This window comes from Cricetulus griseus, chromosome 2 (genome assembly GCF_003668045.3).
Source record: "Cricetulus griseus strain 17A/GY chromosome 2, alternate assembly CriGri-PICRH-1.0, whole genome shotgun sequence".
In the NCBI taxonomy this organism is placed as follows: domain Eukaryota; kingdom Metazoa; phylum Chordata; class Mammalia; order Rodentia; family Cricetidae; genus Cricetulus; species Cricetulus griseus.
In genome coordinates this window covers 441538061-441563665 of record NC_048595.1, presented here as the reverse complement: position 1 = coordinate 441563665, position 25605 = coordinate 441538061, and the positions used below count along the sequence as shown (strand labels likewise).

The window sequence follows — 25605 nt, the reverse complement described above, 5'->3', positions numbered from 1 at the left end:
TGGTTACATCAATGAGAAAAGTGACTGATCCAGCCATCTCAAACAACCTCACCCCCAGAGTTTCCCTCTAAATAGCTTTACTACTTCTCCAAACACACTAAAATGCCTACTGCCCGTCCCTCTAGCAGCCTGCACAGTGGCCCAGAGACGAGGCCTCCTCCTCAGTCCTGCAATTGAGGTAGTTGCAGCAACGTGGGCCCTCCCTGCTGACAGTAACCCAGCCCTGGTTCTATTTATAGCCACCTGTGCTGCTCCGGGGACAGGGCTAACAATGGACATGAGTTAGAGGAAGAAAAGAAGGCTGGCCCCTGCACAGGGACACCACAATGTCCAGCTGGGACTCACCACCGGATTACCCCCTCAGCTCAGACTTAGTGGGGAGATTAAAGTCTGCCCTGGCCACTGGGGACAACGACACTGTACAGGAACTGATCTGCACTGAGGTGGAGCCCGTGGACGCCGTGATAGAGCTGGCTAATGACGACTGGATGAAGGAGCCCTCAGCTCAGCTGCCCACAGGCGCACTGCTAGGTAACCACAGGAGGCCACAGGCCAGTTACTAATGCATGCTGGGATCTGTCCTGGTGAGGGAAGGCAATGGTTCAGACAGGTGCTGATGCAGCCTTGATATCCACTTCTTATTTAGCTATGTGTTAAACTAAATAACAAATGGGGAGACTCTCCAAGACAGTAGCTATATTGGCAGGTAGACATTGCGATGGGCTGGAATTTGCAGCCATGTTCAAGGATGGGCAGCTAGGGGAAGCTAATAAAACGTAGTATCTTAGTTAAGGTTTCTATTGCCATGAAATGACACCATGGCCACAGCAACTCTTATAAAAGAAAACATTTAACTGGGGCATGCTTGCAGTTCAGAGGGTCAGTCCGTTATTGTCATGGTGGGGAGCTTGGAGGCAGGCAGGCAGACACGGTATTGGAGAAGGAACTGAGAGTTTTACATCTGGATCCACAAGCAACAGGAAGAGGGAGTGACACTGGGCCTGGCTTGAGCGTCTGAAACCTCAAAACCCTCCCCTAGTGACACTCCCAAAACCCCACACCTACTCCAAGAAGGCCACACCTCCTAATAGTGCCTGCCACTCCCTCTGAGCCTATAGAAGCCATTTTCACTCAACCCACCTTGCAGCAAGAAGAGCTGAGTAAGATATCACTGCAAAGACCAGTAACAAGGGTGAGGCTGCCAGAGTGTTGGCCCCGAATGCCCAGGGATCTGGGCTCCATCCCAAGAACTGCAGATTATATAAGTCTCCAGAGCCACATCTGTTTAGGCTGGACAGGCAGTCACTGGACAGACAGACATGCCTACAGAAGCACTTTCTGTGGAAGGTCTTGGTGGCCTTTGTTCTGGCAGTTTCTGTAACTTCTAGTTACCAGGAATAAGGTCCCCTCTCCCCCAGTTTTGGCTGCATTTTTCATACTTGGGGTTCAGTACAGGTGATTTCGTCTTCCACAATGCTTGCACACTCATCTATAACACATGCTGAGGATGTGTGTGTGTTTCCGTAGCATCAAGTTCACTATTATACACAATAATCAAGAGAAGAGCCGAGTATCTGCTGTACCCCGGGACAGGCTGTTCTCACACCCATCCTTCCCCTCCTCTATCCATTTATGCTGGAAATTTCACAGACCCACTCCTACATCCCAGCGGCTATTTCATGGGCTTTTACATATCCCAAAAGATTTATAGTAGGGGCAGAAGAGATGGCTCAATGGTTAAGAGCATGTACTGCTCTTGCAAAGGACCCAAGTTGGGTTCCCAACATCCAACTCTGGCAGCTCACAACTGCCTAGAACTGCAGCTCCAGGGGGATCTGGCGCCCTCTTCTGGCTGCTGTAGGCACTGCACTCACATGCACAAACAAATGCCCGCACACACATTTTTATTAATTTATTTTTTAGCTCTACACATGCATGCATAATAAAAATAAAGCAAATTCATCATATGTAGAGATTAACCCCAAAACCCTTAAACCAGATGCCTACAGAAGACTGTCTTTACACTACTGTTCTTATAAATAACACTGTAATCAAAGTCTTTGGTACCATCTGTATGCCTTCATTCTTATACAAAGGTGAATCATTTGATGAATTCCTGGGAACCATGTGACTGGTACAGAAATATAAATTTTTCCTGTAATATGTTTCAAAATCCAAAAGTAAGTAAAGAAACATGTTTTGCCATGGCCCCCAAGAGCATGAGCATTGCCGGCTTTGAGAATCTGCATTGAAATTGGCAGTTTAATGAGGGAGGGCTGACAATTCTTCACTGCCTGGTAGGCCGTCCCCACCGTGTGTGTGTGTGTGTGTGTGTGTGTGTGTGTGTGTGTGTGTGTGTGTGTGTGTTCGCATGGGTACACACGAGGACAAGGGTGCATATGTAATTAGGAGGATGCACGTGTCAGGGAAATGGGTATGCCTGTGTGTGTATGGGCCTGGGGAACACGGAGGTCAACCTCAGGTATTGTATATCAGGCCCCCTCTATCTGCTTTTTGGAGACAGGGTCTCTCGCTGTCCTGGAATTCACCATGTGTAGTAGGCTAGTGGGCCCGAGAGCCCAGGGATCCACCCACCTCGGCCAACCCAGTTGTGGGATTACAAGCATGCAGTGCCACCCCCAGCACTTCTGTGTGGGTTCTGGGAACTAAACTTGGGTCCTCACGACTGCCTGTTGGGTACTGTACTGATCGAGCCATCTCCCCAGCCCTTAACTATCCCTTCTCTTCTCACCAGACACAGGTTTTTGGGTGGCCCTGTGGGGTTCTTCACTGTGGTACTTGTCTGTGTGGGTCCATGGCCAATGTCTTCCATATTTTTGAATCCTTTTGCCATTGTTACATAGCAGAGACATGTTCTCCTGGTCACATTTGCTGCAAGGTTGTTCCTTGTGGTCAACTGTTGATTGTTGTCAACTGTAGTCTAGCTAGTCAGATGTATCCTTAGGGTGCTGGTCCTGAGTCCTCAGAGCTATTACCTGGTCAGACCTCCCCATGTACATGTATCCATGGGCACACATGACATTACACATTCATGCATGCATGGCTACATGTATGCACTGGCATGAGGAACATGCATGGGGCATTGCTGCTGGGGAATAACTCAGAATGGATGAGGATGGAAATCCAAGGTTGGAACCATCCATCCCATGCCTGTGACTGGAGTATCCTTCCTAGGCCAACATTCCCTGTGTTCTGTGGTGTTTAAGCTCCTTTTAGAGAGGTACTTCTGATTCCTCACATCTGAGGTCCTCGGACATGTCAGCCTCGACCTTCAGCTCAGCACATCTGTCCAGGAGCCAGGTCAAAGAATCAAAAGAAAGAGGTTTTGTCTTCACAGATGGTGATGCAATTGGAAATAATGTACTTGCCCTCCTGGCCCAGTCTGCACTCTTCCCTGAGGCTAAACAGCATGAACTGCATTGCCTTCTCCTTGACCTCTGGACTCCTGTTCAGTGCAGTGTGTAGAATGTGCTAGAAAGAGAAGGGCCAGGTCATTGTTTCAGTCAGCAAAGGTCTTCCTGTGCATGCCCAGCTCCTGCCTGTAGCTCCCACCTCCTGGGGGGCTTTCCTTAATCTGCTGCCTTCCTCAAAGCCTGCAGTCATGCTACCTGCCTCCTGCCACCTGCCACCAGCTGAGACCCTCGCCAGAGCAAGTGTCCTGTCTACACTTCTCTTGCTAACATCCCAAATGGTTAAGATTTGTATATTGGAATCCTCTCTTTAAAGTGTCACTTCTTACCATGTTGCTAATTAGGTGACAAAGTCTTTCCCATACAGTTACTCTGCAGAATGCTTGAAACTGACAAAATACATGGGGAAGTTACAGTCTTCCCACCACGAGTCCGTTGGTTATAGATTTTTATGCCCAGACTTCTCCCCGCCAGATATGTGACAGCGTGAGGGACTTGTGACCTGCCACTACACACTATGTGAGCCAAGAATGGTGCTTTGTCAGTCTGGCCAGTGTCTCTGAGTGCTGTGTAGGACATGGGAGTGGGCTTCCCTTGGTAGGTCCTTGAGTTTCACATAGGAACTCCTGGATGGGCTGAACTTGGACCTGCTCTCTGCATTGCCCTCAGAGACACTGGCATCCTAAAGGCTCATAATGGTCCCCATTTGAAATTAGTATGCTTTTATCTTATATGAATTTTGAGCCATGAAATTGTTGACTGTTGGTGATCCTTTGGGACCCACTAGTAATCCCATTCCTTTTCCCAATCAAGTTGTCCTTGTAGTGTGTGTGTGTGTGTGTGTGTGTGTGTGTGTGTGTGTGTGTGTGTGTGTGATCCTGTCTCCACCTCCAGGCACTGGGATTCCAGGCATGTGCCACCCACTGTGCCTGGCTTTTTATGTGGATGCTTGGAATCTGAACTCACATCCTCATGAGTGTGCAACAAGCATGCTACTCACTGAGCTGTCTCCCTGGGCTATTTTTTTATGCCACCAGATATGCCAAGCTCACATACCACTCCTGGGCCTCACACTCCGTATTCCATGTCTTAAACGGGGCCTCAGCCTTGAGGAGAAGCTCAGTCATGAGGCACAGGGCTGGCATGGACAACCAAGCTCCTCTGCTGACGTTACACTGGATGGATGCTGACCCTATTCACAAACCTCTCCTGCAGAGAAATATTTCACTCCCCTTCAAAGCCAAAGCCAACCTCCTCCTATTGATGGTTGATGACAATTGCATCATTTGTCCTGGCTTCTTTCCCACACTGGCTGAAGTACAGAGCAGGGGAAATGGTCGCTGAGAGGAGAGTAGCGAGACCCACCTAACCCCTCAAATGCATCAACTGTACAATTTAGTAACTGCCATAATCACATCCTTAAGAAACAACTGATTGCTAATTGCTATTATTAAGGGTGTCAGCATTCTGTGATTCTGCGGAGGGCACATCATATACAAGTCAAGATGCTACTTGAATTCCTGATGGAAACAGAGGAACGGATGTATTTTGTTGTGTTTAGGGCAATGGTATTTAAGCATCCAGGGGGAAACTAAAGAAAGACTAATTGGGCTTTTATTAAGAGGTCTCCCCAGTCGCATCTATAGGTTGGATGAGAGCACATGAACATGCAACAGATGTGGACACATGTGAAAATGAGGACCAGTTGTGAATGGGACTTCTTACCCAGGGCTGTATGCTGGAGGCGTCATGACACTTAGCTTTATCCACCATGCTACCATGTCGGTCATACTTCCTTACATATGGAGAGGGATACCACATGGGACATGTAAGCTGAGTGAGCACATATGCCTACTGTCACAAGAGACATGATTACCAGGATCAGACTAGCAGTATAATGGGACAGGCAAAGTCTTTGAACATGTCCATCCATTCCTCTGAAGCTTAATTTCCTCAATGAAAAAGAAAAAGAGATCAGTCTGTGTCAACGCTGAGACTCTCTACAAAATGGACTGGCTAGGGTTCTGAGAAGGACTTGCATCCATGGAGGAAATTAGCATCACCCATTCCCAGACACCCTGCCTGCTTAAGTAGTTCTTCCCGCAGAGGTCTGTGCAGACCATCTCCTGCCTTCAGCTGAAAGCCCCACGGACTCATTTTGAGGTCACTGGGAAGTGATGGTATTATCTGAATGGCTGGTAGGAAACTGGGTTGCACTTTCGTATGCACAGAATAAGCCAAAGGCAGGCTGTGAGTCAGCAAAGGAGAGCAAGTACCTCGGCAGAGTGTACCAGACCTGCCATCAGCCTCCCATGGAAGCCAACTGTCTTAGTTAGGGTTTCTATTGCTGTGAAGAGACACCATAACCATGGAACTTTTATAAAGGGAAACAGTTAATCGGGTGGCTTACAGTCCAGAGGTTCAGCCCATTACCATGGTGGTCCATACAGGCAGACATGGTACTGGAGAGGTAGCTGAAAGTTCTACATCTTTCATAGAAAACAGAAATGGTCTAGCTCACTGGCTGTGGCTTGAACTTTATGAGACCTCAAAGCCCATAGTGACACACTTCCTCCAATAAGACGACCACACCTACTCCAATAAGGCCATACTTTCTAATAGCGCCACTCCCTTTGGGGACCATTTTCTTTCAAACCACCAGAGGGGGGGTGAATCAGCAATGCCACACCAACCTGCTGTTCTCAACACACTCTCTCAGAAGCGTTACCTTCACACTGTGAGGAAGAAAATAGCTCGGATGAGGCTCAGAGGTGTTAAGCTACCCAGCTGAGGTTTCCCACCACTGCAGATCCAATGCTCCCCTTGGTACCTCGTAATACCTAGAGTTCACCCTAGGGCTGCACTTGGTAGGACACCAAAGCTCACTGTGTTTACTCAGTATTCAACAACCAGGCAAGAGTAGAGCATGTGTTGAAAACAAGAACGTCGGGAAATTTGAAGGCAAATGGATGGAACTAGAAAAAATCATCCTGAGTGAGGTAACCCAGACCTAGAAAGACAAAATGGCATCTACTCACTCATACATAGATATTAACCATAAAGTAAAGAATAACCATGCTACAATCCACAGCTCCAGAGAGGCTAGGTAACAAGGGGGACTCAAAGGGGCACACATGGATTTCCCTGGGAAGGGGAAATAGAAGAGATCTCCTGGGTGGACTGGAGTTGGGTGGGGATGAGAAACGCGAGGGACCAGGTTGAGAGGACATGTGGGGGGAGAGTAATAAGAGAGATGACTTGATAGGGAGGGGCATTTCAGCACCAGGTAGAAACCTGATGCAAGGGAAACTCCCACAAATCTGTAAGGATGACCCCACTAAGATTCCTAGAAATAGTGGATAGGCAGACTGAACTGGCCATCTCCTATATCAGATTGGTAACTACACCAATTGTTATCAGAGAGCCTTCCTCCAGTAACTGATGGAAACAGATACGGCAATCCACAGCCAAGCACTGAGCCACACTCAGGGAATCCTGTTGAGGAGAGGAAGAAAGGACTGTACAAGTCAGGGAGTTCAGAGTCATCATAAGGGAACCCAGAGAAGCAACTGGCCTACTCATGGGAGCTCACAGACTAAGGACCGATGGCTAGGGAGCCTGCACGGGACGAGCCTAGGCCCATGTGTGTGGTCATTGTGTGGCTTGGTCTACTTGTGAGAGCCCTGGCAGTGGGAATGGGGCCTGTCCCCAGTGCTTTGGCTGGCTTTGGGAAACCTGTTCTCAAATGCTGGGTTGCCTTGACCTGACTTGATACAAGGAGAGGAGCCTAGTCCTACCTCACCTTGATATGCCGTGCTTTGTTGGCACCCATGGGAGGCCTACTCCTCTCTGAGAGGTGGAGAAGGGGTGAATTGTGTAGGGGGGACAGAGGAGGTGGTGGTGTGAGGGAATGAGAGGAGGAAGAGGGGAAGCTAGGGTCAAGGTGTAAAATAAATGAAAAAATTTAACTTTTAAAAAAGAGAGATGCCAGGCAGTGGTGGCGCACACCTTTAATCCCAGCACTCAGGAGGCAGAGGCAGGTGGATCCCAGTGAGTCTGAGACCAGCCTGGTCTACAAGAGCTATTTCTAGGACAGCCTCCAAAGCCACGGAGAAACCCTCTCTCAAAAAAACAAAAATAAATAAATAAAACAAGAGAGAGAGAGAGAGAGAGAGAGAGAGAGAGAGAGAAATAGTGGAGTGTGGGTACTCTTGCCTCCAGCCAGGGAGCATGCTGAGTGCCCACCTAAAGGAACTGTACAAGAAGATCTATTAAGGCACTTACTTTCCCCATTGAAGATGTTACAACTGGTACCCCAGGGACACATACTCCATCAGCCCCCATGCATGCATGTGCAGTCACACTTACCTACAATATCAGTAGTTCAGAGGCCCTAGTTCTGACATTTCAGCAAAAGACAAGAAGGAAGGAAGGAAGGAAGGAAGGAAGGAAGGAAGGAAGGAAGGAAGGATGGGAGGGAGGGAGGGAGGGAGGGAGGGAGGGGGAGGGAGGGAGGGAGGGAACAGAGGGAGGGAGGAGGACAAATGCATGAGATGCTCCTCTGGAAAAATAAGAGCAGACACCAGAAGCAGGAGGAGACCCATGGCAGGGAAGGGAGACAGAGACGTTCCCCACCAACTTGGCTGCTCACCCGGTCAGAGACAGTGGGGGCTGGGAGACCCTGCTCGCAGCAAAATGAAATTAAGCCTTTCTAAGTACTTATAAATCAGAACCTAATGACACTATCCCACCACCAGCCTGAGCATTGCTCTTATTACTTTGATTCACAAGCCAGGAAAAGATCCGGAATTATGCACAAATTATTGTCCCATCTTCTTAATTAACACTGATTGCAAAATTCTTGCTAAAGTCCTTGCTAACAGACTCAATTATGTAGCGCCTGAATTGATTCACCCAGATCAAGTGGAATTTATTAGAAATACACTTTCCTACAATAACATCAGATTATCTTTGAATATAGTTAAATTATTTAGGAATGAGATGGCTACAGCGGCCGCTCCTGCTTTAGATAACACAAAAATACCTAGATTTAGAGTGCTTCTTTGCTTTCTGCAAGACACACACCCTAGGCGCTTACTTGTCCCAGAAGCAGGTTGAGTCACACTGTGAAGAGATGAAATGCATGCCTTAGAGCTAATGGTCCAGCTTCAAAGACATATGGACAAGAAGAAAAATCCTACGGGGTCGAGTCTACACACACACACACACACACACACACACACACACACACACACACATCCCTCAGGATGAACTGTCCCTGCTGTCCCTGCCTGTGGAACACAGTGAAATTGCAATTAGACTAAATCAGGATATTTTCAGAATCAAAATGGAGAAACAGACTAATAAAGCGGTAATGTATGCTGATGGCGTCCTCCATTAGCGTCACAGCCAAGCGCGCTGGAGAGTTTCGTTTAGGAAGAACAAAAGGAAAGGGGGGAAATAAGAGAGAGGTTTTCTGCCTTCCCAAGATGACTCCAGCTCCTTGGAAACATTGCAGAACACCATGGCAGGCCCACTCTCTGTAGCCAGTTTCTATCTTCCTAGTCCCAAGCACCCCCACTTGTCTTTTGACACCAACATCAGGACCTGGATACAGAGTGGAGACCAGCTTTGGCCTTCTTCTCCATATCCAGCTAGACAGTGGTCAGTGATTACAGACGGGATGGGTTATGTAATGCTCAGGTTGACCTTGGATGGATGAGCAACTGTCAAGAGGCTGTGAGGATAAAGAAGGGACACAGCAGTGGGTGGGGCACACAGGGTGTGAGACATTGTACAGGGCAGCGGGACCCAAACAGAACCAAGGAAGTGAGCATCAGAGCAGAGAGGAGAGTCAGAACTGTTGTGTGAGGCTGGAGTCCACGGCAGAGGAATGGGAGCTTTAACATACACAGCAAGAGTGGAGGTCGAGAGATGGGTGCCAAGACACACACCGCCTTGCTTCCTTCCCGGCCCCTCCCTCCTTTACTGATAAAATCCTTAGGACAGGGCCAGGTGCCCAAGCATGGCCCCCTTCGTTGGAGCTGGGGCTGATCTTGTGCTCATCTACGAAAGACTGAAAGACGTGATGGAGGGGAGGAGGGACACAGCAGTCCTGAAAACACACAGCATAACGCTCCCAGCCCGAAGAACAGAGAGGAAAATGAATGAAAATAAAATGACCATGGACTGTCACATAATATAAAAAGCTGACATCTACAGTTGGGGTCCTAGGATCAGACAGAATGGGACAGGAAAAAGAATGATCAAATGCCATGCTTTGTTGGCACCCGTGGGAGGTCTGCCTCTTTCTGAACAGAAACAGGAGGCGTGGCTTGAGAGGGTGGGGCAGAGGGAGTGGGAGAGGGAGTGGGCGGAGAGCAGGGAGGGAAAACTGCAGTTGGGATGCAAAATAAATGAATAAAGTTAATAGTATTTTTAAATGATCAAAGGAATAAACTACCCCACATTTTTCCAGGATGAGTGGTGAAAGACATGAATTTACAGATCCAAGTCCTGTACACCCAAGGTAGAGATGGGACGGTGCCTGGATGTGGGAGCATTTGGTTACCATGGGAGAGTCACATTTACCTTATAATAAAGAGAGTGTTCCATTGGCAAGGAGTGGAGAGCAGATTTGGTGGTTCTTCCCACAAACCAGCAAAGGTTTCTGTGATAGCGGTATTCTTTGTCACTTTGACAAAGAATAGACTAGAAACACCTGATAGATGCACTTATGGGGCATGCCCACCGTGGGCAGCACCATTCCCTGGCTGGAGAAAGGGAGCTGTACCAGTGAAGAAAGGGAGCTGAGTTGCATCACACTGTCTTCACCCTCCACTTCCTGATTGTGGATGTGATGTGACAGTTGCTTCAAGCTCCTGTCACCGTGACTGCCCAATCATGGTGAACTTCATTCTTTATGAGCCAGAATAAAACCTTTCTCTCTTAAATTGTTGTTCTCAGAGTAATTTATCAAAGCAACAGGAAAAGAAACTAAGACAGTCTACTGCCCACAGCAAAAGTCAGACAACTGGTTTTATGAATAAATTAAATTGGCACACAGCCACCTTCTTGGTTTACAAATAATCTCCAGCTGTTTTTCTAACCCAAAGGCAGAGCTTGAGTAGTTGCCATAGAGACCATGCAGCCCATAAAACCTAAAACATTTACTGTCTGTTGCTTCACAGAGAATATTTGGCATCCTCTATGCAACTGGCACATGGTTTACGTTTTCTGGCAAACAGTGGATGACCTGCCTGCCCCAGCCATTCCCTCCCAGTCTCCTTCCACCTGTCAGGTGTGAGTGACTCCAAAGGCTGATCCACATTCCAGTGCTGCCCTAAGCCTGCTGGAGGCAAGTGTCTCTCGGGGAAGTGTTTGCCACTGGCACTGGCTGCTAGCCTTGAGAAATGTTTGCAGCAATTTGATGCAATAGTAATTTCACAGGAATGGTTTGTGGACTTCTATTTTCATTTGTTTTCTCCAGTAATTACTTTCAAATGGATCTGGAAAAAGAATTGAGTCTATAACAAATTGGGAACCCTCCAAAAATGAGAAAGAAAGCCCTGGTCCTTCACCTCAGGTGGCTGGAAAACTAAACTACACATCAACAAGGGAGTCGGTCCTGAAACCCTCTCCGCCTCTGAGAACTTCAGGCAGCATATCAGTTCCTCCTCCCAGGAAAGCCCAGGGTTCATAGATGGACACTGGGATAGCTGGCCTCATGGGATACTGGCTAGGATCAACACCCAGAACACATGCTGACACAGGTCTGACCCTGCAACTTAGAAGCCTGTGTGGCTTGTCACAGTTTCCAGGTGAAAGTGTTAGGATCTCTCCACTGGTACCTAAGTCATCATCACTCCTGGCTGCAGCAGAATGGATACTAGTGAGTGAGGGCCCTGACAGCTGGAGGGCCAAGCCTTCCTTCCAAGTAGGGGTTTCAGCCTGTGACAACCCTCAGCCCCAACCCTCGGGCCCTCTGCCAGGCTGGTTTATTTTCTGTCTACATCTCTTTTATCTGGACTCCAGAATGCCATCTTTAGATGACACTCTTGACATCATAGTGCTGTGCCTCCTCCTCAAATAAAAATAACGGGGTTTGTTTCCCTGCAACAATCAGGAGAGAGACACACCAGCTTCCCACTGCTCTGTTCAGATGCCATCTTTGGAAGGTGCCGGCTGTGACCTTCAGCTACTCTGACACCTTACCTTACCCTAGGTACCCAAAGTGCAAATGCTTAGGCCTCTGATGATGCGATTCCAATTACTACTAATGACTGCCTTGTCCATCTCCCTCACAATCCCTCAAGGTAGGAGCTCGTACACTATCTATCCATATGTTTCTAGTAACTGAAGTATGCTCTGTGTACATTAACTACATACATGTGCATCTCTAGTCCAATAGAAACAAACCCTCCATCAGCATCAACGGACTTCCAAAACCCAGTTTCCTAAGAAACCCTTTCATGATTTAACAAGAAAATATAACTGATGTTGTGTTTTTTGAGGTAGGGTCTCATTTAGCTCAGGCTGAGCTCCCATTTGCTATGTAGATGAGCTTGAACTTCAACTATGACCTTGAACTTCCAGTCCTCTTTCTTCCACCTCCTGAGTGCTGGGATTCCAGACATGCTCCATCACACCCAGTCTTAAATGGTGCTGGGGCTCAAACTCCAGGCTTGATACATGCTAAGTAAACACTCTATCAACTGTGCTGCATCCCCCCCCGCCCTAACTTATATTCTCTGCATGTGTTTAAGTGTCTTGGATGCATATGTATGCTCAAGTGTGTGTATCTGTGTGTGTGTGTGTGTGTGTGTGTGTGTGTGTGTGTGTGTGTGTGCAGGTGTGAGTGCATGTGGAGGGCAGAGGTTGGTGTCAGTTGTCTTCCTTGATTGCTTGTCGTCTCATATATTGATGACAGACTCTCTTGATTGAATCCAGAGCTGGAGAATCAATCCCCTGTACATCCAATTCTTTTACAAAGGGCCAAGTAAAGCCAATTTCGTCTGGTGGATGGAAACTTCTTTGGACTTCTTTATTTAAAGTCTTCTTTGGTCACACTTATTGATTTACTTATTGTGTGTATATATGCACAGGGAGTACAGGTGGTTGGTCATGCCCGCCATGCCAGTCACTTTTGTGGGGACCAGGTGTCTGAACTCAGGTCCTCATTGTTGCAATCTAAGAAAGATGCCATGTGACAGGGTTCAAGCAGAGGGGTTTTTATTAGGGAAAGGGATCATAAAAGGGGGAGAAAGGGGAGAGGGGACAGGCCTCTGGGGACAGGAACAGCAGGAGAGAGGAAAGAGGGGCAGAGAGGGAGGAAGGGAGAAGGAGAGAAAGAAAGGGAAAGGGAGAGAGAGAGAGAGAGAGAGAGAGAGAGAGAGAGAGAGAGATGGGAGGTGGGCAGGGCCCTTTTAAAAGGGAACATAGCGAATAGGCACAGGTGGTGCTCTTAGTGGCTGCAGCTGAGGGCATATCCTGTCAGAACCCCAAGGACAGGCCTGAATACTGACTCTCATGCTTGCCATCACTTTAATCACTGAGCTATTTCTCTAGCCACACAACTTACACTTTAAATTAGTAAATTTTTTCATTTAGTTTATGTAATTTTTCCTGTTGGAGTTTAATGCCATTTGTTTCCACTAAGAAATAAGTCCAGGGTCAGCAAGATGGCTCAGTGAAAAGGGTGCTACCTCCAGACATGACAACCTGATTTCTATCCCTGGGACCCACGTGGTGGAAGAGAAGAATAGACTCTGAAACCTTTCCTCTGACCTCCACACATGCCCCATAGTGCTCGCTGGGGTGCTCGCTGGCACATGACCTCAGAAGCAATCACACATGCACATACACAGACATATATACACACAATAAGTAAATCAATAAGTGTGACCAAAGAAGACTTTAAATAAAGAAGTCCAAAGAAGTTTCCATCCATCAGACGAAATTGGCTTTACTTGGCCCTTTGTAAAAGAATTGGATGAGACCCCAGGAACTTCTGGTTTCAAACAGGGTCACAGAGCTCTCTCGGCACAACAATCAGACTAAACCAGCTTCAAGAGGGAAGCATCCTGCTCTCTGTGTGAGATTCATAGCAAACAATCAGGCTGAACATGCAATTTGTCTCAAGAGGCAGAAGCTGCAATTTCACCGTGTCATTAAATCCCCAGGACAGTAGCGAAGAACACGTCACCTCCTTGGGCATGGAATGCTCTGTGGCGGGCTCTCCAGCACTGTCCCTACAGTCTATAAATGTCCTGCCAGAGTTGCTGCCACGTGGTCTGAAGAGTGAACAGCCCGCAGCAGATAGTGCTAAGGTTTTCTATATTGAGATACACCAATCAAGCCAGAGGGAGGGAGCTGGAACCAGCACAGGTAGCCGGGGAAGCAGAAGAGAGAAGGGCCGGGGTCTCTGTGCAGCCCTTAAGAACCTTCCCTTACATCAACCCCCAACCCCCACTTCCCTTCACCCTGCCCTCATGGGCGTGTTCCCGGTACACCTGGCACCTGTTCGGGTTGCCTGGGGCGGGGCTAGGGTGTCTCCCTACAGTGGTCTGGCACAAGAAGTATTTGGTGCCTCTGCCTTGCCTTCAGCCACAGTGGCAGTTCCCACTCAAGGGCATCTTTGCATTCTGGATACCAAAAAGCATCTATAGGCTATCTGCAAATGGTGCTGGACCTTTAGCTGAGATGGTGTCAGTGATGGGGCTAGACCTTGTTGCTTTCCACCATCTGTGCTGGACTGTGTTGCACATCGGGGAAATAAGTTACAGGGGCGGTTTGTCTCGACCCTCCCCCGTATTGTGTTCCTCTGCAGGATGGAAATGAGATTTCTTAATAATGTGAAATTGGCACAGATAATTTAAGTCATTATTAATAGATACACTTGATCTGAGGAAGTAAATGTTTTAATGTTTTGTTAAATGAGGTGTGCTGTATTCACATTGTCATTCAGAGGAAAGGTTAAGGCATTTTAACATTCTTCATATTAATGTCTTGTGCGACTTACTTGGATAGATGGGTCCTGGATGTCAAAATGGAAGTCGTGTGCACCTGCCAGGCTTCCTATTTAAAACAACAGCAACAATAAAACTAAGAGCAGAACATGGGAAGAAGGAAGGTGGCCTTGAGATACTGCCAGAGAGAATATGATTGGAAAGGGGTGGTGAAGGAAACCATTGATCCAGCCTGCAACTGTGGTGCTGTTGGAAGACACACCGTCAGCCTGGGGTCCAATGGAATCACCTCTCAGTCCACCATATGGACAACCCACTGTCATCTCAAGGCAGATTTCACCTTCATCTCACTGGATCCAGAGGCAAAAAGAAAAGAAAAGAAAAGAAAAGAAAAGAAAAGAAAAGAAAAGAACCTCTCTCATTAGCCATCTCCATGACAAGATGCAGTTAGGAAAGACAAATTTGTGTCCCTCCTGTGGACAAAGCATCATGCTTCTTATTTAAATTTCCAAGTAATATTCTCTACAATATGATATTCAAGTCCAGTTACCACCTGCCTCACGGGTGGAGAAGCAACTCCTCATTCTGCCATTCAGACCAAGGCTGGGCATCCTCTCCCAATTAGATTTTTCCCTTCCTCTTCCTCCTCCATTCGCTCCATGCTCCACCATAGTTTACCATACAAACAATGCTTGCAACCATCAAAGGGGTACCATTTGTTAGTTCATCTGAAGAATATATAAAATAATTATATCTTCTGACTTGGAGCAGATTGAATTCATTAGCCATCCTCTTTCCAGGAGAGAACAGCATTCAGAAGCATTTAGACCAGATCCTTGGTCAGAACATCCGTGGAACCTCACTGCAAGTAAAGAGAGACGATTTTAATGGTGACACCAGAGACAGGAAGAGGAAGGTCTGCTAAGGCTGTGTGAGGTATAAAAACCCACTCCCATCTTCAATGTAACCGCTAATGTTGATAAATGACAAATTAGTAACCTAACTGGGAAACAAGACACTAGACAAAAAAAAAAAATCAAACCAACTGTTGGCCAATGTGGAGGCAGAACCAGATGTGCTCAACCTTCAAAACAGAGATCAAAGGAGACCCCAGGTGGGAAAACACAGTTGCTTAGGGACTCCAGGAAGGACTCTGGGTTCTGAAAGCCCAAGTCAGTGAACTTGAACTGACCCTTCACTGACACAAGTCACTCTTCTGTACAGACATGCTTTGATGGTTTAAAATAACTCCAAATAACTTGCTACATTTGTGTCACCTAAATTTGGTACAAACATCAGTATGCCCTTGGCACCAACTGCCTCTGAGCTGGACAAGAAGCAGAAGAAGAAGCCTTAGAGCCATAAGCAGGGGGGCCTGGAGCCAGGAGGAGCAGTTCAAGACACCCACCCTCTCCAATTCACAAGAAACAGTATCCTAATGCCTGGAGTTTCCCCATTGGCTTGGAACACTGACTCTGCCCACTGCTCTGGCCTCCAGAGATCATTTGGAACCTGAGTGCATCCCTGAGGCCCCCAGTTTCCTGTCTATATTCGTACAAATCACCAATCGGTGGACATGCAGGGCAAGCCTGAAAGGCAGCATCTTTCAGTGTCCCTATCTCTCTTCTGGAGCATGGTCTCAATCCAGTTGCAGATAGAAGCCCTCAGAGAGTCCCCAGTGGACCCTGTACCCAGGGTGCAGCACAAGAGTCTTCAGGCTGGGATCTTGTCATCCCTGGCTTTTCTAGCAACTCGGGTGATCCCATTTTGCAACCAAAGTTTTAGGCACTGCTCTGAGGCATCGAGCCTGGCACTGCTCCACACTGAATCACTCAACCAGATTTTCTTTTTCAAAGAACTGCAGTTCGTCTTCTCTGAAGTCTTCAGGGTACCACCCATCTTGGGTCGAAGCACCCACAGCCCGTCCCTCACCCCACTGTACAGTAAGGAACAATCGCATCTCAAGCCTCACTTTGTCCTGCTCACCTTGATAGACTGCTACCGAGCCCCAGATCTACAAGTGACACCCAGTTTTGAAACATCCCCATATGGTCTTCCCTAATCCCAGGGAGGTGTTTCCAGACCCAGCGTGACATTCCCTAGTCGAAATCTCAATTTGTTCTTCAGTTGAAAAGTAAAACTACAGTCTCTGGTCCTTCTGTTTTACCATAGTTCCTCAGGTTTTGACAGTGTTTCAGAACATATACACAAATCCACATTTAAAATAACTTTGGTTTCCATGTGAAAAAAGGCAAAGCCTGAGTGGGATCTCGGGGCTGTGTTGACTGAGTTTAAAGAGGTGAGGACGAGAGGATGGAGAGAGGGGTAAAGGGAGAGGCAGAGGGAGCAGGGAAAGAGCATGTGGGGACTCTCGGCCACACGAGGTGTGCCTGGCAGTGTCTGGTAAGGAGCCCACTCCAGAGCACTAGGTCAGAAAGGAGTGTCACTCTCGTCCCTATGGGACTTCCTGCAGCTGGTGTGGAAAAAGACTAAATAGCTCTTTTTGGGGGTCTTTCCAGACACTGATTTTTTTTCTGCATGATCGTTGCAGATGGGGTTTTCATATCTGAACCTCCAAAACCTTACAACACACCCCAAAACTGTAATCATGTTTGGTGAGTGACTAAAGGAAGGAATTGGCTGATTTATTTGTTTAATGTAATAAATAGTCAACAGTGCTTCTATTCTTGTTCTAGGGAAAAAAGAAAAGTCAGCCCTCTGCCCGGTTTGTGAAATCATCCTCATGCCCCACTTGCAAAGATGGCACTGTCTGCCAGGAGTTATTTTTAAAGTTCTACTCCCTGGCTACTGAATTCCAGCTCAGACATCGAGTGAACTGGCTAAAAAAACACACACAGGAAGCTAAATTTAGCCCAGAGCACAGTTTGTTTCATCCCGAGATCCCACCCCGCCTCCCGCCACCACCAGCAAGCCTTCTTAAAAAGCATCCAATGACAGATTACAACAGGTTGGAAAACATCCTCCAGTTTAAAGTGAGGGGCACGATCAAGTTGCCTCACATTGCAGCTGAGCCACAGCCCTCTAGAAGTGGATCTGATCACCAGCCTCTTCAGGAGAGTAAGATGGTTCGGTGCCTGCATTCGGAGAAAGGGAGAACCAAAAACACTTAATGTTGATGCTGAAAGGGGGCGGGACTGTAGCTCATGGCCCCACCCCTCCAGCCGCATTATCTCTCACCAGTGAACCCTCGGCCTCTCTGCAGAGCCAGCATCCCTTATCTAGCTGTAGGCAGGCATCCCTGATAGACAGACAGACAGTCATACTCCCCTACATCTAGTATATCCTGAGGCCCTCCTCTTTGGGGCAACTGAATCCAAGCATCATAGTCATTGGGTCAGCCTGTGCACGCTCACCCGTGCCTGTGACTCAGGCTGTAACAAGAGCAAAGGTATATTGTCTTTCTTGTCACTGTGACAAAATATCCATGAAAAGCAACCCAGCAAAGGAAGGGTTTATTGGGGCTCAAAGTTTGAAGGCACAGTCCACATGGCAGGGAAGGTACGATGGTCAAAGTGACTCTAGCTGTGGCTGTAGGAACATGAGGCAGGTGGCTGCTCATAGCTTGTCCCCAACCAGGCAGCAGAGAGAGATGAACACTGGTACTCAGTCAGCTTCCTCCTTTCCACACAGTCCAGGACTCCAGCCAATGACATGGTACTGCCCACACTAAACACAGGTTTTCCCACCTCAGTTAAACCTTTTGTGAAACACCCTTGTAGGCACACGCAAAGGTCTGTATCCATAGTGATTCTAAATCTAGTCAAGTGAACGATGAAAATTAACTATCCCAGTTCTGCCCCTTGTCACCTCGACACCCAAATATGTCATTTTAAATCATTAGATTCCACCCCTGAACCTAAAGCTTCATTTTCATCTCATGGTGCAAAGTGCATTTAGTTCCTTTCCAAAGTCTCCACAGTCTTTAATGGTCCAAATACTGTTCAAAAGTCCAGGGCTGAGTGGCTGGCTCAGTGGATAAAGCACCTGCAAAGACATGAGTTCAGATCCTCAGATGCCCACAGAAAAGCCAGGTAGGCATGAAGCCTGCATGCAATCCCGGTACTAAGAAAGCAGAGATGGTGGGGGGTAGGGGGGCAAGCTGGCTTCTTAGACCACCTAAATTAGCAAGCTATGGATTCAATTAGGGCCTCAATAGATGAAGTGGAGAGCTACCATTAACTTCAGGACTCTGCATACTTGTGCAGTCTTCAAGTACACACACACACACACACACACACACACACACACACACACACACTGAGCAGTCCTGCCCCTGCCTCTTTCTCACCAAGCCTGTTATCCCAAGTGGATGCCACAATCCCAAAGTAACATCAGGCATGCACCCAGTGCCTCCTGAGGCCTTTCCTCTGAACTTAAGACCTTTATTTATCATTTCTAAATATGGTATTGTTTCCTTTTAATCTGAGAGAATATTTTTATCTGTTAAGCATTGTGGTCACTAAGGCCATGTTTACAAACTAGGCATTTAATCTGCACAAAGAAGTAACATCAGTGCAGTGTGAGTCTGGGGTCATCTGACCAAACTGTGAATAGGAGAAATGCTGCATGTGTCTGTCAGGTTAAATGCGTGTGGCTGGTGTCTATCTTTGACTCAATGTGTGCAGAACAGCACTAAGACAAGCAGAAGCATGTGTTTTTTCCTTTGGGGTTAGCATCTATACAATTACAGGGATGAGTGAACAAGGTGACATCTCAGTGGTCACATGACCCTGGTCATATCAAGTAACCATTATCACATCAGAGCCCACAGGAGTTATAAATACACTTCCATGGGGCTCCAACTGGAGGACAATTGAGTAATGACAATAGAAATAGCCCCCTCTCCATAAGGCCATCTTCCTCTGCTAAAGAACTCATTCTGAAATCAGTTGCTCTGCAATGGAGACACAACCAGAGCCAGTAGGAAGAAAACTGCAGATCTTCCAGAAGATGAGCAAAGAGCCTCTGGTTAGAGCTGGGGCCCCCGAGCTTGAGTTCCATGCTGCATTGGTCGCAGGAGACCTGGATCATATTCGATTCCTCATGGACCAGTTCTTCCAGGATGCCAACGTGGTGTTTGAGATAAGTAACGGAGAGATGGAATGGCAGTTGACATCCTTGGCCACCTTTGGGCTCTCAGGTACCCTGGTTCCTCTAAAGCTCAGTCTTGCCTCTTTAAGCTTCGGCTGACATGCTGGGGACATGTGAATCCTGTGTGAAGGTTGAGTACACATACTCTGCCCTTCGAGAACATCTTTTACCAAAGGAGGTCTGTAAACAAATCTAGTGTGGTGGGTGACGGGCTATGAAAAGGAAAATGATGGGTGAGAAGTACCCATCTGGTGATGCTGGGTGTGTCTCTTGCCTTGAAAACAAAGCCTTGGTTTACTGTTGATATTGGCAGCTGAGGGAGCTACAGAAGACTAGACAGACCTCTAACATGAAGCTCTGTGCGGGGTCCTTCTATGAACCACTGAACACCACTGTAACTTGGCAGTGTGAGTGGCACCCTAAAACCCAAACAGCGTCAATGGGGGGAAGAACACTAAGTTCCCAGCAGACCCCCTTCTTGGAACCTAAAGAAACCTGAAAACAAGGAAGAAAGGGGAAATAATCCGTAGATCCTTGTGTTGTATGTCAGGGCACACTCCTGTCACTTGGATGTGGCTGCTATGTGCTGAGCCATCCAGATGCACCCAGGCTTTGGGGCGGTAGGCTGTACTAGACACAGAACTGCCATGCACTGCTGTGTTGAAATCCACCACAGCTCTGCCAGACTGTGGGAATTTGAGGATCTGTGGTGGGACACTGTGGCCAGACACAAGTCCTAACCTGGGAGCTCTAACAGGCTAAGAATGTGGAGAGGTGTTCTTTACCTTACACCAGAAGGGGGAACTGAACCCAAAACACTGCCCAAGAGCTATGCTGGATGGTGTCAACCCTAGTCTGAACTGCTCCGCCTCCTGCTGTGATCTTTCTGGGCCTCCTTCACCTCCTTCACCTGCCTCTAATCAAGAATGTCAGCTGCTTCAACGTTAAGCCATGTTTATTCTTCAAATCACATGCTACCCAACACTGGACTCACATGTGCTCAAATGGCAAGCCCCTCCCCTATCCTGGGGGGGTGTTAGTTTAACCCATCTTTTTCATGTTGTCAAAAATCTAAAATCTAGTTCCTTTTTTTCCCCTTTACTCTTCTGACCTCTATATTACACAGCCTTTCTAGAACCCATCTGCAGGATAGGACCCTAGACTATGATGACAACAGAGCATCAGGGAAATACCAGTACAGTTAGTCAGCCCAGGCTCAGTTAGGACCAGGAAAGCAGGGGCTCAGGACTACTTGGATTCCCTGATCTTTTGCCCAGTCACCTGACTCCCCAGAGCAGAAACTGTTGCTGGAGTTTCCTATGGCTATTTGGGCCCCAAATTAACACAGAGACTATACTAATTATGAAACTGTTAGCCAATGACTAGGGCTTCTTATTGGCTAGCTCTGTCTTATTATTAACCCATTTCCATTAATCTAAGTATTTCTACGTGGTCTTATCTTACTGGAGAAGGGTCTGGACCTGTTATTCCTTTGGTGGCTACATGGCAACGGTTTTGCAGTCTTCCTCTGCCTATCTTTCCCAGAATTCTCCTCATCTCCTCACCCCACCTATCTTCCTGCCTGGCCAGTCAGTGTTTTATTCATCAACCAATAAAAGAAACATATGTACAGAAGAACACCCCCATTAAGAAACAACCCCTGGAACATTGATTCCTGAGACAGCGTCTCTCTCTGGCCTGAGGCTTGTCAACTAGGCTGGGCTATGGGATCAGTGGGCCCAAGTGTCTTCCTGTCTCCATCTTCTCAGCACAGGAATTGCAAGCATGTGCCACCATACCCAGATTTTGTATGTCAGTTCTAGAGATCAAACCCAAATCCTTGTATTTTCATAGCAACCACTTTAGCAACTGAGCCATCTCCTGGACCCAGAAGTTAAGTTTTCTTGTTAGAGTGAAGGAACCTTATCAGTAGAGCCCAGTACCTAGGGAGTCTTGGCTCCTCAGGGTGGGCATACAGAGTGGGGGTGGGGGAGGCAGCAGAGCAGGCTGGGAACTTCAAAGACGGCTGGAAAAGTGAGTAGACTCTGCACACTGGGAAATGCACCAAAGCCGCTCTCCTAAAGGAAGACCCACCCCATCCCTGTAATCACACTGTCTTCCCTGGAAAAGAGAGTCCAAAACCAGGAGGCACCCCACATACACAATCCCTGAGCCTCTGACTACTGCATCTCCACACCAGTGATGAGAGCCCCCCCCCTCGATTCCCCACTGAGCAAACAGCAAGCTCAAGGCTGGGCCTTTGGGCCAAGCAGCAGGCTGGGATTCTCTGCCACATGCAGGTAGGTAATTAATGAGCATGGGCTTTCAAAACAGCCCAGCATGTGTCCCAGGAAGGAGGTGTCCTCAAAAGGGGTCTCCTGTACCGCTCATTACAGCCACCTTATCGATTCTTCCATCATTACAGAAAGCCTTCCTGCCATGTGAGTGTCTGTCTCCTTGATGCTATTCACAGGGGACACCTCCCCCCTCCCAGGGGTGCTCCTGGCCACTAACAACCTTGCCCCAGCCTTATGAAAGCAGAGAAGTGTTCAGAGGAGCCAAACACACAGCATCCATCAAGAAGGAACAGCCTACACACACACACACACACACACACACACACACACACACACACACACACACGAATTGTGTATACTGTGTACAGCCTCATGAAAGCAACCTTCCATAGCAGCCACTTCCAAGAACCCAACTTCCTCCCTTGTCTTTTCTACAGAAAATCCTGATGATGAGGTTTGTTTTGCATGTTTCCTATTGATGATGAAGGGGTAGGAGAAGAAGGTTGGATTCTGGAAAATTCCACTGCCCACTCCTCTGTCAAGCTACCCCCAATCCAGAACCTAGAAGAGATCCCTTCTGCTGTGGGATTACATGCAATCATACATGCATACATACATACATACATACATACATACATACATACATACAAAAATCCTGTGCCATCCCATCCTTCCTCCTGGACCAGCCTTTAACCTTAAATCTTACTAGATTTCCAGTAGCCCACATCCGGGAAATCCCCTTATCTCTCAGTAATCTCAGTTGTAGCCCTGACCGCCTTTTCTCTTCTTCCTCCATGGATCCTGTCTTTTACTCCATGTGTCTCTCTCTGCTCTGTCTGGGGTATGCATCCTCTAATTATACTCTCAAGTGACTCTCGCACATGCCCACCTGATACTTACTTCTAAGAAGTGGTTTCACCCTCCAGCCTTAGCAAATCGCCTACTGCCCCACGGGTCCTTCCATCTACCCCAGGCTTACGCCATCTCCCCTCCCCTCCCAGGCCTCTGGACCCTGGAGTACAAGCGGGAGCTCACCACACCACTGTGCATCGCTGCGGCCCATGGCCACGAGTTCAGCGTGCGACACCTTCTCAGTCGCAACGCTGATCCGGATGCCAGCCCCGGAGGTCGTGCTGCCCTACACGAGGCCTGTCTCGGGGGCCATACCGCCTGCACCCAGCTCCTGCTGCAGCATGGGGCAGACCCAGATCTGCTCAGCGCGGAGGGCCTGGCACCCCTGCACCTGTGTCGCACACCCGCCTCTCTGGGGTAAGACGTGCCAGCACTGCCAACTAGCCTGAGGACCCAGATTGTGTGTGTATGGGGGGGGAGGTGGGGTCTCGGGCCTAGATCCAAGTGTGACCTTTGGCTGCATGTTTCTGAACTCGGGTCCATACTTGCTTCTTTCCCCAGCCCCTGATACCACTTCCCAGGCCGGGTACCTCTCTATCCCTAGTCCCCAAGCTAGAGATTTTCTAAATCTGGTTCCCAAGCCAGGATCTATCTATGTGCCCTAGTCCCCAAACCTGGGATTGTGACTTTAGTCCCCATGTCTGTCCCTAGGCTCCAGGCCCAGGACCTTAAGGCCCCACATGAGAGACCCTGGTCCTGGTCCCCAGGCTTGAGATTCTGACCTTAAATCCCAGACCAGTAATCCTGACACATAGCCCCAGGCTGGGATCTTTAGGGCCCAGGCTGGGATAGTGCCCAGGCTGGGATAGTGCCCAGGCCATGAACCCCGCCCCATGGGCCGCTGGACGGTCCCCAACCCCGCCCCTTCGGCGCGGCCCCGGGCGGGTTAATTAGCGCTTGATTGCGAGCGCGCGGGGCGCCACGCCGCGGTAATGAGCCTCTGATCACGGCCTGCAGACGCGGCGCTGAAGAATGCTAAAAGGCCACTGGCGGGGTTGGAAGCTGAAAAATTAGGGTTTTTAATGATAATTTTATGCAGAATAATTGTCACAGTGTGACATAAATGGTTAGCTCCTCGGGCGGGGGCTTCCGAGGCCCTCAAGGACTCCACCCGCCCGGGTTGCCCTGCCTAGGGCCGGGAAGAGCGAAGCCCCCCATCCCCCACCAACCCCCAACTCGCGACCTTGGTTGGTGCTGCTTTGGGTTTCCCTGTCTGCATTGTGTCGTTCCAACATCTTTTCGAATGTTCTAGCCCCTGCTCTTGCGTTATACTTGCTTGGCTGCTTTCTCTGTAATGGTGATAACATAAAATCACTCCATTTCGTACTCGGATCTTGCTGGGGTCGGCTACTCCCCATCCGCCCAAAGTTACAGGGGTTCTTCTGTCCCTAGAGGCAGCTGCAGCAAGCAAGCAGAAATGCTAGGGTCCAGAGTGGGGGATGCCAAGAATGCAAGAGGCCCAAGGCAGTAGTCCCACCCTATGAAGGACATCAGTAAGTCACACATGTTTAAAAAGTCCAACAACTTCTAAATTTTCATATTAATAGAACATACTATCTAGCTTCTTGCCCTCAACATAATTCTTCTGGGATACATCCATGCTGTCGTGGGTATCCCATAGTTCATTCCCTTTTCATGCTAAGTAGTATTCCACGGTGTAAGTGTACCACAGTGTTTTATCCACTCCTAACTGAAAGATGTTTCAGTTAGGGGGATAATGGGTAAGGCACTTCATTGGCATTTGTGAGGGCTCCGAGTTCAATCCCTTGTTATTGCAAAATGATGATGGTGGTGGTGGTGGTGATGATGATGATGATGATGAAAGACATTTACTTGTTTCCAATTGGGGGCCTATTAAAAATCAAATATCCCTGAACTTTGTGCCCTTTTATAAGCTTTTATCACTTTAGATAAACCTAGGATTTCAATAGCAATCTGATGAGATTAAGAAGGTAACTCTAAAGTTACTACCACTCTGGTTTGCAAAGTTATACATTGACATTCCCTTTGGCAGCACAGGCATTTGAATTGCAGACATGCATACAGACACAGAGAACTAAAACCACCATGGCTTCAATGGCTTCAGTGTGCATTTCCCCGATTATATTACTTCCCAATTATATTGAACTTATTCACAGATATTTAACCCATACTTATCTGCCATCTGTATTTCTTCTTGGGAGAGCTATCTGTTCAGATTTTTTGCCCAGATGTTCAGTTCTGCTTTTTTCATGTTAAACTTGGAGATTTCTTTATGTATTGAGGACGTGAGGCCCTTGCCACACCTGTGACTGGCAAGCACATCACCCAGACTCTACCTTCTATTTCCATCTCTTAAAGTCTGTGAAGAATAGAAGTTCTTCGTTTTGATAAAGTTCACTTTGTGAGTTTTACTCTTTTAGGATATGTGTTGGGCTATTTTATCTAAAACATCTTTGCCTGACTCAAGCCCACGAGGTTTTCTACATTTTATCTACAAACTTAAATCTTACAGTCCTCCATTAGAATCTGGATTTCATCTTGCCTAGACTGCAACCACCTCGAGTTATAACTTTGAGGCCAAGGTAGCCCCAGATACTTTGTCCTTCAGTTTCTCAGAAAACTGAATAGACAAAAGCACACTAACGGTGTGAGAGGTTCTGCACTCAGAACCTGGCTACAGAGAGTGGGCCTGGCTCTTTGATATCAGCCTAAGGTAAATTAGATCCATTCCCACTGTCCTGAACTCACAATGGTCCTGGTTAGTATCCAACTGCCTCTACGGTCATAGTTCACTTCATAGGTGTCCCAGCAATTGTGTACAGATGCAAAGCTACCTGTTCCCTGTCCCCTTTCTTCTGTCTCTCAGCACCATGGGACCTGCTATCATATGCCAAGACTGAGCTG

At 47.8% G+C, this 25605-nt stretch overlaps 1 protein-coding gene across 1 annotated transcript in view; it reads left to right on the top strand.

The window, feature by feature from the left end:
* The first annotated feature begins 326 nt into the window (after positions 1-326).
* The window catches only part of Asb18 (ankyrin repeat and SOCS box containing 18), a 66030-nt gene continuing 40751 nt past the window's right edge, over positions 327-25605 (top strand). The window contains exons 1-3 of the mRNA XM_035439266.1: positions 327-531; positions 19437-19559; positions 22809-23076. Of these exons, the coding sequence (XP_035295157.1) occupies positions 327-531; positions 19437-19559; positions 22809-23076 (596 nt within the window). The remainder of the gene's footprint in view (positions 532-19436; positions 19560-22808; positions 23077-25605) is intronic.